This window comes from Oculina patagonica, chromosome 2 (genome assembly GCF_052425735.1).
Source record: "Oculina patagonica isolate OP01 chromosome 2, crgOcupat, whole genome shotgun sequence".
In the NCBI taxonomy this organism is placed as follows: domain Eukaryota; kingdom Metazoa; phylum Cnidaria; class Anthozoa; order Scleractinia; family Oculinidae; genus Oculina; species Oculina patagonica.
In genome coordinates, this window is record NC_135759.1 from 39,264,327 (window position 1) to 39,279,872 (window position 15,546).

General features: G+C 38.8%; 3 protein-coding genes across 4 annotated transcripts; 2 read left to right on the forward strand and 1 right to left on the reverse strand.

Annotated features, from left to right (window-relative positions):
- The first annotated feature begins 21 nt into the window (after positions 1–21).
- On the forward strand, positions 22–2,553 carry LOC144644688 (cytochrome c oxidase subunit 7C, mitochondrial-like). The gene is made up of 2 exons (XM_078504224.1): positions 22–177; positions 2,171–2,553. Exons 1-2 carry the CDS (start codon positions 70–72, stop codon positions 2,294–2,296), a joined length of 234 nt encoding a protein of 77 aa, XP_078360350.1. The 5' UTR covers positions 22–69; the 3' UTR covers positions 2,297–2,553.
- A 1,741-nt stretch (positions 2,554–4,294) lies between these two features.
- Positions 4,295–5,888, reverse strand: LOC144642068 (large ribosomal subunit protein uL14m-like). Its single transcript, XM_078501066.1, has 3 exons — positions 5,779–5,888; positions 5,527–5,590; positions 4,295–4,776 (listed from the first exon to the last, which is right to left on the reverse strand). Exons 1-3 carry the CDS (start codon positions 5,851–5,853, stop codon positions 4,361–4,363), a joined length of 555 nt encoding a protein of 184 aa, XP_078357192.1. The 5' UTR covers positions 5,854–5,888; the 3' UTR covers positions 4,295–4,360.
- Positions 5,889–7,428: 1,540 nt separating this feature from the next.
- On the forward strand, positions 7,429–15,167 carry LOC144644663 (F-box/LRR-repeat protein 17-like). 2 transcript variants are annotated; one of them, XM_078504197.1, is made up of 4 exons: positions 7,429–7,985; positions 10,644–11,094; positions 11,919–12,041; positions 13,171–15,167. In XM_078504197.1, exons 1-4 carry the CDS (start codon positions 7,542–7,544, stop codon positions 13,296–13,298), a joined length of 1,146 nt encoding a protein of 381 aa, XP_078360323.1. In that variant the 5' UTR covers positions 7,429–7,541; the 3' UTR covers positions 13,299–15,167. The 2 variants fall into 2 exon arrangements, with proteins under 2 accessions (XP_078360323.1, XP_078360322.1); XM_078504196.1 differs by lacking the exon at positions 13,171–15,167 and adding an exon at positions 12,455–13,122.
- The last annotated feature ends 379 nt before the right edge of the window (positions 15,168–15,546 follow it).

Genomic DNA, 15,546 nt, shown 5'->3' on the forward strand with positions numbered 1-15,546 from the left:
TCAGCGTTCATTATGTTAGCGCACACTCAGTTACGTGCTAGGCCACCGAGCGCTGCTTCCCGTTTCAAGATGTCGCTTACTGGACGAACACTCAACATTCTTGGCCGATCTGCTACCCGTATTCGTTCCACAGGATTACAACGTTTGCGTTCAGAGTATGCAGAAGGACCAGGGAACGTATGTGCTTTATATTTTCAATCTGTACTCGTTTCCTTTCTTTCTATTTAAGAATTGAATTCGGTGCGTTTCGTCATCGCCGGCTAAGTTTTAAGATAAAACTGACGTACATCACTGTATATTGTGGCAAAGGAAAACTTGCATAGAAATGTGTTATTGATTGAAATTCAATTCTTGAAGTTTCTTTTTAATGTTACAGTTCCCTCGTGGTTTTATTTCTTGATCTATTGACTTGATTCCCGATTCCTTAGCCAAGGCAATATGGGACCGGAATGGGGCCTTTTATTGGTACCCTGCTAGGAGGGTCCCCTATACTTTATAAGTGACTTGTGGTTCAAACGAACACATGGACTTTCCCATGCTGGATGACAAGTGAATGTGACAGACACAAAACAATGTCAAGCTTGACTCTTTTTTGTTTTGGATGTCCCGGTGCATTCATGTATCTTGCCATCCAATATGATGGATGTTGTATCATGTGACCATTTGTTACAAATGCGCGATTTATTAAGGTCCACATAATTTTGGATTACATGTGACCTGTGAACCAAACACTCTTGATAAGAAAAACTTTGTGGAAGTGTCAATGTGTTTAGCACTGCTGTGCTAATTGAGGACACTGTAAATAGAGAAACAAATATTATAAATCGAACAGAAACTTGTTACAAATCCCAACTGGCAGGAGGCCGACCAGTTGGCTATTTACAAAGTGTAAGGTAAGGTAAAGTCTGCTTCGAGCCTAGTGGCCCATACGGGCCGGAGCTTATCCCGGTTTCTGTAGCATTGAGCAACATTTACAAAGTGTGGAGGAGATGAATTTGGGACCAACAAAGACAAATCCAACTAGTTACAGGGAGAAGGATTTTAACCCAGGACCTCTGGATTACAAGTCCAGCACCTTAAGGTGATTCCACGGTATTGCATTGCGCATCCTTTCTGCGCATAAGTTTCCGCGTCATTTAGCGCGCGCACACAGAACACTACGAGATTCCCTTCAGGCTAAGCTTGGTAAGGAAATAAATGGTCATTTTCTCTTAAACGAGCACGGTGACCCCCATTTTTTAATGCATTAATTTAAATGTCATACTGTTATCTACAATATATCGCGATTTTAAAAAAAGTTTAAAATTCTACATTGAGATATTTTAATTTTAATGCCGTAAAAAACACGTTTTTAGGTAGTGCCGTTAACGTGCGCACGAAGCAAAATCTTAAATTTCTTTCCTTATCTTATTTCCTGTACAATAAGAATAGTTTTAAATATAAGATCAAAGTCTATTTTGTTGAACTAGACTAGTTCTTTAATGCAAAATGTTTTTTCTGGAAATAATAGCGATCCCCATTTGGATTACTAGGGTTCCTAATATATATCTCGCGGGTCGTATATTTGCTATAATGTCCATCCATTTTACACAAAAACTAGCGCCGTGACCCCCATTTTTTATTTCATTTTTTTAATGCTCATAACATAATTGTAACCTGGACCAAGTTTCAGAAAATTTTTAATACTCCTTCTATTTCAGTGGAATCACCTTAACCACTACGAGGAGGTAGTATGGCCTTGTCACTAGGCCATACTGCCTCCTCCTAAGAGGCAGGCAGTGTGCTCCAATAAAATATGGAAGCAATAATTGCTTGAATCAGAGCTGCCCATAATCTAAGGTGCCCACTAAAGTTGGGAAAAAGTTACCCACCTTCTCTTTTCACATCCCATGATAACCTGACTGTACAACCATGCCAATTGCTAAACATTTGTGTTGATGGGAGTGTACATATAGAAAACCAGGAAAACATATCCAATGCACATGCTGGCAGACTGAACAAAATCAGCAAAAGCCTTCCTGTCACATTGCTAGTCTAAAACCATTCCTGAATCCACAATGGTGATACTATTTTTTAAAATCGATTGCCCCCCCCCCCCCCCCCCTATGCCTCACACATGTATCTTTTTTTAAATTACAATATATAAATTGTTTGCCATGTTTATTTGTAGAACATGCCTTTCCAGACCAAGAACAAGCCAAGGCTTCTTGCGACCATGATACTGTATGCCGGAGTGGCGTTCTCCCTACCTTTTATTGCTGTGAGATTCCAGATGGCCAAGCAGTCAAACAATTAATGTGATTTTGTGTGGTGATTTGCTCACAAGAACAGAGAATAATCTGTAAATCAAGTGGATGTGTGATAACTCTTTTAAAGCATGTACATGTATTGTTCCAGTCGATATGAACATTTCATAACCCAAGCTTTACTGTAACTTGGTAATGCCTTTGTTGGTTCATTGATTAATAGTGTCATTGGTGTAAGCTTCTGTAATTGCTGTTTCCAAGATTTGTTGGATTGAACCAAATAAACAGTTTGTTTTTGAGTATTGTAGATTTTGTGAAGAATCTTGTCAGTCCCTTTAATGCTTTTCAGACTGGGCCTTTTTTGGTCTTTTACCTCACCTTCTATAACTTTGGAGAGTATCAAGAGGCCCTGCCAGGGGGGGGGGGGTTCCGTGTCACTTGTCTAAATTTAAAAATGTACCATGTAGCTGTTTTATCAAACTTCACGTCGCTGTCGTTAGTTAAATTGAAGGAGAATTACTTGTCCTTGTCGACATTTAAGTTTTTTCAAAAGGGTTGTGGTTTGTCACGATTTTATTTTATGTGCTGTCGCTACCCTTTGGGCCATGTCGCTTGTCGAAATTTACCCTGGCAGGGCCTCTATCAAAGCTACAATAGTAAAAATTGAGGGTAAATGTGACCCTCCATATTTTAATAGTACATCAGAAAGTGTTTCCTTCGAGGGTGGCAAAATGACATGATGGTGTCGTGATCGGTCAACCTAGATATACATGTAATAACATTTGCAATTAACAACTGGAAATGTTATATATTTTAAATAGATCTATAAAAAACAGAAGATTTATTAAGATTAAAGTTAGAAGCTAAAAAATTAAGGAAAACTTAGGTAAAATCTCAACTAAGGTAATTAACTAAAATTGTGAGCTAAAAATCATTACCGGTACCTATCTAGGGAGTAAAAATTCTATTGCAGCTAAATTGGCCGATTTTATGTGTTCATACAATGCATTCTTTAAAATAAACTCCCTTTGTGACTCTTAATCCCATTTTGATCTCTTGCTTGCAAGAGAGATCAGACTGCTAATTTAAATGATGATGGTGAAAAATGCAATAATATTATTACTGATTTAAAGTGCGTCTCTCCCCAAACCCTGTCTTGTCCATACTGCCACACCCTCCAATATAAACGGATCGTAGGAAACTGAGAGAAAAGTCCCACTACAAGTTGAGATGAATTTTGATAACTCGAAACCCTCAATAACTAGAACCTCCCACTAAACTCAAACCTTTTTCGATTCCCCTCCAGGTTGTTAGTCTTACTAATCTTACCCTCAAAACTCGAACTCCTGATATCTCGACCCTTTTTCGATTTCCCTTGAAGGGTCGAGTTATCGGGAATCAACTGCAGTCTAGACTGGTAAGGGCATTGGGGTTGAGAGTCTCAATTACCAGTCGCATTTCGGGAAATGAGCCTGCGCTTACGAGCCTAGGGTTGAGCAGTAAAGATAAATTTAACATTGTTTTCAACTTTGGTTTGGGACAATTTTTTTTGTAAGTTGGGTTTTGACTTGTCTTGCAGGAAGTCTGCATCACAAAGGAGAAGGACCTGATATTTACAGGTTAGAAACCTGACAAAACTCAAGACTACAAAAATCACCGAACTGTGGAACTGGCAGGAATTTTTATATTGCTTCCCCACCCACTTTCGCTAACAAATTCCAGAAATTTCTGTTGCTCACGTGCTGTAGCCTCCTTGCTAACACAGTTGTTTCCGATCGTATGTTTGAACCGCACTTGAAAAGTGCTGCAATATGTGTCGCATGCGAAGTGAAGATTCTGGCACGTGTGAAAATAAGGGCGAGAGCAATAAAAGTGGAAAAGAAAGGGGGATATTAGCTCGCGACACGACAGGCAGTAGCAGCAATTGGCTCACAGCAGGAATGAAACTTGCTATTCCGCAGTAGTATTTTGTAGTATTAGACTGCAGAAATAGGCAACATTTGCGTATCGAGATTGTGTGTAAGTCAATTTTTTTTGGAATCAACCCAAAATCAATACAAAGCAACCGAGGAAAAGAAGCTTTTATTACACACAATTATTTTGGACTAAAAAAGTCAGATAAACCTTGTAGCAAGAGCCAGCACTTTTGACAACTTGTCTTGTCGCTTTCTTAAAATTGTTGGTATTGGTGCCTTTATTCGAGTTCCAAGAGGAGCAAGGTTCTCATCCACAAGAACAATACAGTTGTTGTCATATCTTGGTATCGTATGATGTTTTGTTTTCCTTGTACCAATAACAATTGCTTTGTTTGTCTTGCCTGCAATGGCGACTCTGACTACATCACCCTGATCAGCAGTTTTCCTTTTTCTGTAGAATCCTATCAAGTATGGTTTGCGATTCTTTTTCACTCTCTTTCCAAGGACAGAGTTGTCAACAACTTTAAAGGTTGTGAGTAATGTGATATTCCTTTTCTGAATAAAACCAGGGAAGAATGGAGTTATCGAGGAGCTTTCAGGCCAGAACTTCTTCCCTAGCAATTAGCAACAAACATATAAAATAATTTCAGTATTCAAGATATTTTTTCCTTTCTTTGGCAGCCTGTATGCAGCTGTTGGCTATTTCCTTTCCCCAGAAGGAACTACACAAGTTAGGATGAAATGGGAGAAAGCTGCATGCAGGGCCCAGGGGGTACTCAAAAAAGTTTTATACAGGAAGGCTCCGCCCCAAGTTCTAACCCCTTACCCTTTTATATACCGTTTTTGACAGAAATTGTACCCCTTTCGTATACCTTTAACTGAAAAAAGGACCCCTTTCATATACCTAAGAGACATGGCGTGTACCCAAAATAGGACGTTTTCTTGTCATTTTTATGTAGCGCTTAATAAATTAAAATAATACAGCCATAAATTGTGTCTGTTCGAAATATCTTAATAAAAGGCCCTTTTAAATAACCAAATGACAGATTTCCATACCTTTTCATATACTTAAACCCGTGAAATCCCTACCCTTTTATATACCTGAAGCCTGAAAAAGGTACCCCTTTTCGGGCGGAGCCTCCCCGTATAGGCCATTATAGGGAGTACCCCCCCCCCCCCAGGATGCAGGGTAACATTTTGCTGATAATAACTGCAAGCAAGCAATTCCTAAAAACCTAATAATAAGGTACATTAAGAGCCCTGCATGTGCAAAAGGATGTGAATTTTTGAAATAAAAATATTAAATATTATATATAGCATTGATAATAAAATTAAATTCTTAGATTAATTCTTTCTGGACTTACCAGGGATGTGTATATTCCATACATTCCTTGTCTGGCTAAATAATGGACTGGAACCAGGGATAAACTAGCAAACAGGAATATAAAAGCGAGGTCAGTAATATAAAACATAACTTGTTACATCATTTGAAAGACAGTGGGACATGTTCATAATTTGGTAGCCTGATGGTTTAATATTTTATTGAACTCCAGTATTTTGTACAGTCTATGTTTTATATTATTAAACATTCGAACTGAGTACAAAAATGCCCTTACCAAAGACGTCAACGGTCCGTTCGAGCGAATGGTTTGCGAAACAACTTTCAGCAACGACGCCATCTTGCCTGCCATCTTGCTTTATCAGATGCGGGAGGTCTGGAACGAGTCACGACGGTCAAAAAGTTCTTCATGTATGCTACATTTACCGTCCCATACACAATTTTAAAAAGGCCCCCACCCATTACATTGTGTAAGTCTTCGCCTACCAGAAAACCATTATTTTGACTGTATGTTTTTTGGCGCCCCACCCCCCGCCCATCTTTCGATGATATTTAACTTTTAATTAACCATGGGCTCCTGAATTAACTAACTTTGCTATGAAACATAAATCAAAATCAAACAGTCTTCCCAGATTTACATTTATGACGCTAGTTGATTTGTGATTTGAAATTAATTCTCTCATTCAAATATTCTGAATGAGTACACAAAACGGGTATAATCAAAGGCTCTTCGAGCAACCTCATGGTAATTCTGCAATTCGATGAAGTGCCGACCGTCCAATTTTTTTTCCAAATAAGCGTCCAATAATGTAACGCAATCTCACTTTATTACTATCGTTCAATACTAACGTGACACGAGATGACGTGACACGGAAGAAAAACGTGCTGTGGATGTCGTGTTAACTAAAACACGTCACACTGCAAGCGTACAATTTTGATAATACAAGCGTAACTGCATGTCGTTTAGCTGCTATCAATAACGTCACAATCTCACTTAATTTGCCTTTGAATGTTTTCTTGCGCCAATGGGTCATTGATAGTTTTTTTTCTTTCAAATAAGCGTCCAAACATGTTACACAATCTCACTTTGTTTGCCTTTGAATGTTTTATTTTCCATGAAAGTTGCGACATTGATGGTTCGTGCTCTTAGGTTTCGTAGCACGAATTCTATTTTTTCACCGTAAAATATTTAAGTGTAACCTTTGATTCCATCCTTTTTGGCATTAAGTAAATTTGTTTTGTGAATATGTTTACTTTTCTGTCAGCACGTATAGCGTTATTTTGAGCAGCGAATAAAATTAGAGAGAACTTGATGTGCGTTTCTGCTGGACTCAAAAAGATGAAAAACGGATGACGTGACACGAGATGACGTGACGCGAAACAAAAACGTGCCATGAATGTCGTGTTTACGTAAACACGTCAGATGGCAAGCATGTATCAGTAATATCACAATCTCACTTCATTTGCCTTTGAATGCGAACGGGTCATGATAGCGTATGCTCTGAGGCTTCGTACGGCGAATTATATTCTCTTTTATCACCAGAGGATAAGTGTAACTGATCCTCTTTCGATCTGTTTTGTGAAAATTCAACCTTTTTTCCCTGAAAGAGACAGACCCTGGGAACGAGGTTGTAGAATAATTTGTTTTTGATTGACATGTGCTGAATGGCGTTTTAAAGAACCTTTCTGTCAGCACGTTTACTGTTAAATGCATGAATTAATTGCGGTTTAATATCAGAATGGAGTGAGCGAGTGGTCGAGTGAGTGAAACACGTGACTTCGAGAATGATCACTACACCTTCATTACCATTCGGTAAAAATGGGGACACACCTTAGTTTATAGTTATGAGACGGTATATGCAGCATACATGACGTGTTACCCGTCTCTGGCGCGCGGAGCTTTTATAATCGAGCACTTCTGCAGAGATTTCGCGACTTGTGCAGAGATTTCAGGATTTGTGCAAGCTCGTTTTATCCCGTTATGTGATGAAAATAATATGGGAAGTGGGTCGAGCTTAACTGATATCAAAAAGCTGCCAAATGGAGAACGGAGAAAGTGGAAACTTATTTCAAATCAACCGTCTTCCCCAAGTCGTTTTTCTGAGTATTCTGTCGTATTTAGACGTGAAAGATCTTGGAAGAGCGTCTTGCGTTTCTAGGCATTGGTATAATTCAGCTCTTGATCCCTGTCTTTGGAGAAAATTGAAACTTCAGAAAAGGCAAAAAGTGGATAGCGAAGTTCTTGTTCGAATCACAAACTACGGTTCAGCTGTAACAGTGTTAGATGTTTCGGAATGTAGGAATATTACTGAAGAAGGTCTTATCAAGGCTCTACAGCAGTGTCGGTATTTAGTGGAGTTATATGTTGTCAGGTGTCGGTTTGTAACAGATAGATGTTTGGCTCAGATGGGACAAAGTTGCCAGAATATCAAGATACTGGACATCAGCGTTTGCCTTAGTGTAACAGACTGTGGGGTTAAAGAGGTTAGCTTTGTACATCTATTTGTTTCTTTGGATATTGTGTGTAAGGGACGGACCATTATTTTTTTGGAGGAGGGATGAAAAATATTGAAAAAAATTGTTTGCAGGGCCTGGAAAGACAAAATAAATTGTTTGCAAACACGATATGTATAACAAAAAATAGTAAGAATTTCGAAAAAAATGTTTGCAGAGGTGCATAAACTAAAAAATAAGTTTGCAGAGGAAAATTTTTCATCCCCCCCACCAAGAAAATAATGGTCCGTCCCTAATGAAGGGCTTATTTATTTCCCAGAGGGGTACTCCGGCTTGTAAATGACGGGGATGATCGAATGGAGGCAAAACTCAGGACCCAAAACAATCCCTTAGTCTTCCGACATTACCCAAAAAAATCCCTGGACCAAAAATAACCCCCCAAAAAATCCCTTTTCGAATTACAAATACCCCTAAATTTCCAGGGGCAATAATATAACACAAAGAAAACCATAAAAAAATGAACGCTTGTGTTTGTTTACATGTATTCATCATACCATAATTACGCTAAGTTCGTTTTTAATACCACAGAAAAATCCCCTATTTAAATCAAGTCACCCAAAAAAAATACTTGCCAAATTTTCCAACACAAAAAAATCCCGAAATTGAAAATTTCAAACCCAAAAAAATTCTTCGATCATTCTCGTCATTTAAAAGCCGGAGTACCCCCCTTGGGATTAATTTACTACACCTTTCAATAACTACAAACTCTGAGTTTGTGATCTAACTTTCAATTGCATTTTTGCTGCTGTCAATGATAGTTTACGTCCTAAATACGACAACGAACCTTGAAAAAATGTACCAAACCCACCAATCAAAACCCACAAAGGTGAATTTTTCAACCGGTTCAGTTGAAGTGAACTTCTGCAGAGATTCCAACCCTTTTTGAAGGAAAAAAGGGAGTATTTTCAGCGCTGAAGGTGTGCGCCTCTAGGGGGGTCTGGAAGCACGTTCCACCGGGAAATTTTGAAAATTTAGGTTCTCTCAAGTGCCATTTCCGGCATTTTGACATCATTTCTGAGTTATTCTATAAGGTCTTTATTCTTTTCACAAACATTTTTGGTACGTTTCTTTACTTTTGCTACACTCAGATCGCAAAAAGTACTAAAATTAGCAATTTTTCTCTTGTTTTCAGAATTTCATGATAAATCGGGAGAATCTGATATAAATCGGGAGAGCGGGAGGCAACGCATTAAATCGGGAGACTCCCGATCAAATCGGGAGGGTTGGAATCTCTGCTTCTGTTTCCTGAGAGGTCCCCTAAGCTGATTGACAGCAGTGAAACCATTGATTAAGCACAGTTTATTGATCAGGCATTATTTTTCGCGTAGCGGAAGGGTATTGTCCATGAGGAATATCATTATGTTGTTCAAGAAAAATGTATCCATATCTCCCCACAGGAGGTTTTTCAGTTTGATTCCCCACCCCCGCTAAATTCCAGTTAAGCTTCATACATCTGTACTTTCCTTAAAAATTTTGGCTTTGAGACCCCCACTACCTCGGAATTTCCAATTACCTTCTGTCGGGTGGGTATGGATATTTTCTGGATTCATGCATTCTTACTACTGTACTCATTGATTATAATTTGAGTGTGAAGAGAAAGATGCAATTGGCAAGATGCTTCATGAAAATTTGGGGGAGAGAGGTGGATATGTTGTGGTTTAAGCTTATCCTTGGTTCAAATTTTATTTTCCTTTGTTTTAAACTCATTATCATACATTGCCATACCCAAAAATAAAGGGAAATAAAATTTGAACCACAACAGATATAACTAAGGAAAAAGACAACTACAAAAAATGCACCTGATAAAACATAATTTAAGCTCAATTGTCAACATTAATTTTCCTTAACATTTTTCTCACCAAACATGTATATTTCTTACAGCACTCATAATTTGCCGGGAAAATTGTTTCAACCATCAAAACAATTTCCCAATGGTGATCATTTGGTTAAATTCTCATGACCTGTGTGATGGAACATGTTTTGTTGTTATACATTTGGGATTTCTTCCAATATGATGTGCTCTCATTGGCTATTTTTGGGTCACATGGAACTAACATTAAAACTGTTTCCTGCCAAAAGTCTCTTAATAGGCAACATTGCAAATTAACTGTGAAGTCAGAGAGTAACAATGCACTGTAACCCAGGAATGTTGACCAACCATTTATTTTCACATTGTAGCTTCTACAAGGAAAGATTTCATTTTGATTCCTCAGTTAAACCAAAGCATTATCGTTTTTTGCATACTCAAGTCGTATTCCTATGGTATGGGATTTTCAGGTTGAATTTCAGATGCTGGAGTCAAGCCAAGAAAGAATTAGCTCAGGGGGGGGGGGGGAATACAGTACTTAGGATTTCAAGTGACAGGGATGATAGAATGGGGGCAAAAATCAAGACCCAAAAAAATCCCTAGGGCTTCTAACATAACACGAAAAAATTCCTAGATCAAAAATTGACAGCAAAACACATTTGTTTGTACTCTATTTGCAGAACTATGCAGCCAAGACACTACCACAAATCTTCAGATTGACTTTAATACCCAAAAACAGATCCCTACTAAATGTTTAATACAATGTATAACAAAGAAATCTACTGAAAACCTACTTGTTGTTCAACTTTTGCTTTTTTCAGCTTTGTGAAGGGTGTACCAAGCTAGAGAGATTAACAATGGACCAGTGCCACTCCCTTACAAGTGCCAGTCTTTTTTCAGTTGCCCAGAATTGTCCAAATCTTCAAAACGTCTCGGTGGAGTACAATAGTAAATTCCAAGATGCTGGTGTCTGTGAACTTGTGCAAAGATGCCCATTACTTGAGAAACTGCACCTTAACTCCTGTGGGATTACTTCAGAGGCAGTATTGTATATTTCACAATATTGTAGAAATCTTACTGTTTTGGATCTCCGTAGCTGTTCAACTCTCACAGATGATGTGGTTAAGGAACTTGTGTCTGGTTGCAACAAGCTTAAAGCCTTGAACTTAAGTCTGTGCCTTAACGTGACAGATGGATGCTTAGAACACATAATTTCTAAGTGTGTTGCTCTACGTGGATTATACCTGGTTCACTGCAAAATAGCTGATAGTGGTAAGAGCTTGCTTTGTTTGACAAGTGTTTTGATCTACCTTGTTCTTACTAATTTTCGCGATTTTTGTGATTTCAAAATAATCACGAAATTTAGTATGCGCGAAAAAACATTGCACGCAATTTAAACACGCGAAAATTAATACCATATTATATATCAAAACAATAAATCTTTTAAATGTTTGGAAATGCAACTATCCACCTTTAAAAATATCTTTTCAGTTAGTTTTTGACTAGCACATTTCCTCTGATTACTGTTTCGAGCATGTTTATTGGTTCATAACCTCGTTAGTACAGTCACTAAAGTTTTTGTTTGCAGGCTCCTTGTAGTTACATTGAGTCAGATTGTGTATTTCCAGTGGTTCCTTGACAGATCAGTCTTTGACAACTGATCCGCGAAATTTAATAACACTTTTTCTCTAATTTATCTTGCAATCCCGAGAATTAATACTCACGAAACTCGGCTCTCCAATTTTCGCGAAATAAAGTACGCGTGAAAATTAGTAAGAATAAGGGAATACTTCTCTGATAGATAGTCCCTGGTTGCAACAAACCTGCAATAAATTGAAAATGAAACTCGCACCATTGATGCTTACATTGTTGCCCCTGAAGAGAAAAAGAGAGAGAGCCTGCTCACAGGCTAGGCTATCATAAACATACCAAGTATAACCTGAGAGGATAGAGGCCCTGGACTTAAACTATCAACTGACTGATTTCAACTCTTTCCTGTGGGCCACCTGACCACCTCATCTCAGTCTGAAAATTCTGATTATTGAAAAATAGTAATAATTTAATCTTTTTTTTTTCCATTTGTGTTTGTTCTTTAGGGTTGGAGGCATTTTCACGTTGTATTTGTAACCTGGAGAGGCTGGACCTCAGTTGGTGTCAAGATATAACGGATGAAGGAGTAAAAACTGTCCTAAAAGGATGTCCTCACCTCCAACATTTAGGTCAGTTGGAAAATGTCAATACAAAATATTATTCTCAACTGCATTGTACCAAGGTAGTTTTACAGTCAACGATAATTACCGGTATTGGCAACAGTATACAAGTTCTTCCAAGGTGGTTTCTGATGTCTCTTTGTTGCTTGTTTCCAACCCACCTGTTGCCTATTTGGTGAGAGAAATGTGGCTGTCGCAAATTAACACTGTGCTGCTGTAGGTTTGTAGTTTCTGCAATGTCGCTTGTTGCCAAAACCCCTTGGAAGGCCTCAATTTAGACCCTGGACACAGTCTCAATGCGAACCTCTTGATAAAGATTGTTATGCATTAACGATAAGACACTAAACCTCACAACATGTATTTGATGTAATTTGTGTAAAACAACTATTAGTAAGTAAACACAAAATAACTTCATTTTACAGTACTGAGAGAATATCACCCAAGGTCTTTCTGGTATGGACTGAGCAAAGGAAGGTTTGACAAGAAACACCTTAGACAATGTTTTCCTGGGGTCTCCCAGCATGGCTCTGGGCTCTCGTTGTGGGAGTTTAATAAGGAGTTCATTATACAGCTCTCTTAGCTGCACTTTGCCCTCACTATGCCAGCCAGTTGTGCATTAATATCAAACTCAATCCCACGGGCATTATGGGAAAAACCAGGCCCAACTTTTAGCCAATCACATCACATCATATTTTATTATATGGATGGCACTGTGGGCGGGCAAGATAAGGTAAACGCTGTGTTGTGATTGGCTACCTGAGTGGGTAAGATGGGCATGTATCTTGCCTGCTTGGGGCTGCCCATGATATTTCCCGCAATTTTCTTGCACTGAAATTTTGCGAGAAAAGAAAATATTTTCATTCTATAAACTTGTTAATTAATTAAATCAATGTATTTTATGATTTAATTTAATCGCAACAAAGAAGTTCACAGGGTCACTCGTGCCTCTACCCGTATGATAAATCCTTTACTGACCAAGCTATTTCAGTCAAGATGGCTGGATATCCTTCTCGTTCATTTTTTGTGTGTCATAAAAAGAACATGGCCAATGTCACGCCATCTTGACACCACGCTTCGTCGACAACCCATATTTAACAACCTCTAGTCGTATAATATTTATGTGTTGTGTTTATTTTAGGACTTGTCAGGTGTGATCAAGTCAGGGATCAGACGGTTCTAGAACTGAATCAACAATATCCTAATGTCTTCCTCAGCACTGTCATGACGGAAATGAATCGTGTGTTTAATAGGGCTGGTAGTCTTTAATTTGCAAGCACTCAAACCAAAAGAGGTTTATTGGGCTGATTACACTGCAGTAAGGCTCGGCCACGGCAAGTGAGTCCAAGCTTAAAGGCGCTGGTGTGGAACAGAGATCAGACTTAAAAGACACTGAGCAGAGCCTAACTGAAGGCTGCAACCAGCTTGCTTTGTGGTTGACACTTACATTTGTCAAGCAAAGCAAACTCAGTGGACAGGATCTCGTCTTATATACTTCACTTTTTGTGTGCAGGATTGACAGAGTATGGAAGGCTGACAAAAAGCCGGGAGAAAGTATCGGGGTGGATGTTGTTCAACAACAACCTGCAACAAGTTTTTATCAGCTAGCAAAATCTCCTGTTCTGGTCATGTTTTTTTAACTTTGTCCCGGAAAGGAAAACGTTTTTGGAAAGACGTGTGAACAAAAAGTATAATTATGTGTGTGAACGCTGTGCTTGACAATCAGTGAGGACGTAGGGTGATAATTGATCTCTAAAGAAACAGTTGCAAGGAGGCCATCTTCAACTTTAGAGTGCATAGCTCTTGTGTCTGAGTAGCAAGTAAGCTTCTCGTCCTAGGCAAAAGATGCTTACGTGAGACTAGAGCAATCTAAACGGTCTGAACAATCATGTAATTCAGTCACATAATTTTAAAGTAAGACTGTAAATACCTTACAAGGGCGGTCTTTCCCCCAGTAAATCTCTCTTACTTGCATGCACATATTTAACTGATAATTAACAAAGTTTAAACTTCAATTTCAGTCATTTCTCCTCTGACCGTCACCAAATTCTTGAAGGTCATCTTTTTTTCTTCAAAAAGAGTCGCTAATTTACCATACTAACTTTTGTGAAGTTTGGAGTACTTGAAGGTGCACTATAAATATTTATTAATTCCTTATGACGGGAGAAAAAAAATTGTGGGACCTTCGGCTGCAAATTGATTACGGCATTTTTAGATGGCATAAAACCTGTAACAGAAAACTGGAGAATAGTTGTAGAACGTATGAAAAACATTACGTTGACATGTAATGCCCCCTAAATGAGAGTGAAACTTTGTTATAAATTATTTGAAGAGTTAAGAAATCACGAGGCTAATGGCAGAGCGTAGGCTTTCTTTTTTTCCCAACCTTTTTAAAGCCAAACAAGAGAAACAAGAGTTGGTTAGGTGATTCTGCAATGGCGTGCCCGTCTTGACAGTTGTAGATAAAGCCGTTGAAAACGAGGACACATTGTTTCTCGCGATGTTTCTTGGATGAGCAAACGAGCAGGGCACAAAACAAATGTTTTGTTTCCATGCTGCGCAAAAACCGGGAAACATTTGTTGCGGACACAAAATGTTTCTGAAAAAAAAAATTAAACATTTGTTGTCTCGGACACAAATTTTGTGTCCGCAGCCAATGTTGCGCGCGGGGGCAGCGCAAACAGGAACGCAACAATGTGCCCTTGTTTGCCAGGGCCTGTAGAACTTATGAATTAATATATTCTACTGAATAAAACGAAGTATGCATTGCTGTTCAGACTAATTAAATAGAGTGGAAGATTCTAAAGAAAAACGTTCATTGCTTACGTTGGCTTCTCTGATTCCTCTTAAACATAAATTGACTTAAAGTTATTAAATGTAGGCCAGCAAATTTAAAGACAACGGTAAATTGATAGCCAATGGCAAAAATGACAGGAACACGCTGAATATTGAACCTTAATTGGTGTTATTTTAGCAAATAGGCGAGCACAGAGCGATGTCTGAAATTCAGGCAGTGTTATATTTTAGATAGACGTTTGTATAGCTGGGTGGCTTAAGTACATTGCAAGTGGAAGACAGCATTCTGTATCTCCTGATTTTATAACGACGACGTAGCCAAACGAGGATCTGAACAGTAATTCTGATTTGTTGTTCTTTATACGTCTCGTTCAGAGGCACCGTTGCATTGAATCAGAAAGGAGCGGGAAAACGGGGAGCGGACGCGGCCAGACGAGTGGCGGCGGCTTCATGACATCCACGCGCGCCGTGCCTGGGACAAGGCAAGTTTCTGTGCACTTGTATTTTTCTCGGGGTATAATGCGGATAGGGTCAAATGCGAATAGACTTCGAGAAGCCCATACTAGCCTTGTGATTGCCAAGTGAGAAAAACGATCGGGAATAATGGCCGCGCTGAGTTAAAATTGGGAACGAGACGGGAAGAGAATTAAGGTGTGTGCTACGCCAGATACGAAAAAACACTAAAAACCACCCTTTAGATGTGGCCAAAAATAAGTGGAAT

Coding starts and splice junctions, on each gene's coding strand:
- LOC144644688 (XM_078504224.1), top strand. CDS start 70: ATGTCGCTTACTGGACGAACACTCAACATTCTTGGCCGATCTGCTACC. Junction 178..2,170: donor ATGCAGAAGGACCAGGGAAC/GTATGTGCTTTA, acceptor GTTTATTTGTAG/AACATGCCTTTCCAGACCAA.
- LOC144642068 (XM_078501066.1), bottom strand. CDS start 5,853: ATGGCAGGCAAGATGGCGTCGTTGCTGAAAGTTGTTTCGCAAACCATT. Junction 5,591..5,778: donor ACGGACCGTTGACGTCTTTG/GTAAGGGCATTT, acceptor CCTGTTTGCTAG/TTTATCCCTGGTTCCAGTCC. Junction 4,777..5,526: donor ATGGAATATACACATCCCTG/GTAAGTCCAGAA, acceptor GCTAATTGCTAG/GGAAGAAGTTCTGGCCTGAA.
- LOC144644663 (XM_078504196.1), top strand. CDS start 7,542: ATGGAGAACGGAGAAAGTGGAAACTTATTTCAAATCAACCGTCTTCCC. Junction 11,095..11,918: donor CTGCAAAATAGCTGATAGTG/GTAAGAGCTTGC, acceptor TTTGTTCTTTAG/GGTTGGAGGCATTTTCACGT. Junction 12,042..12,454: donor TCCTCACCTCCAACATTTAG/GTCAGTTGGAAA, acceptor TTCATTTTACAG/TACTGAGAGAATATCACCCA.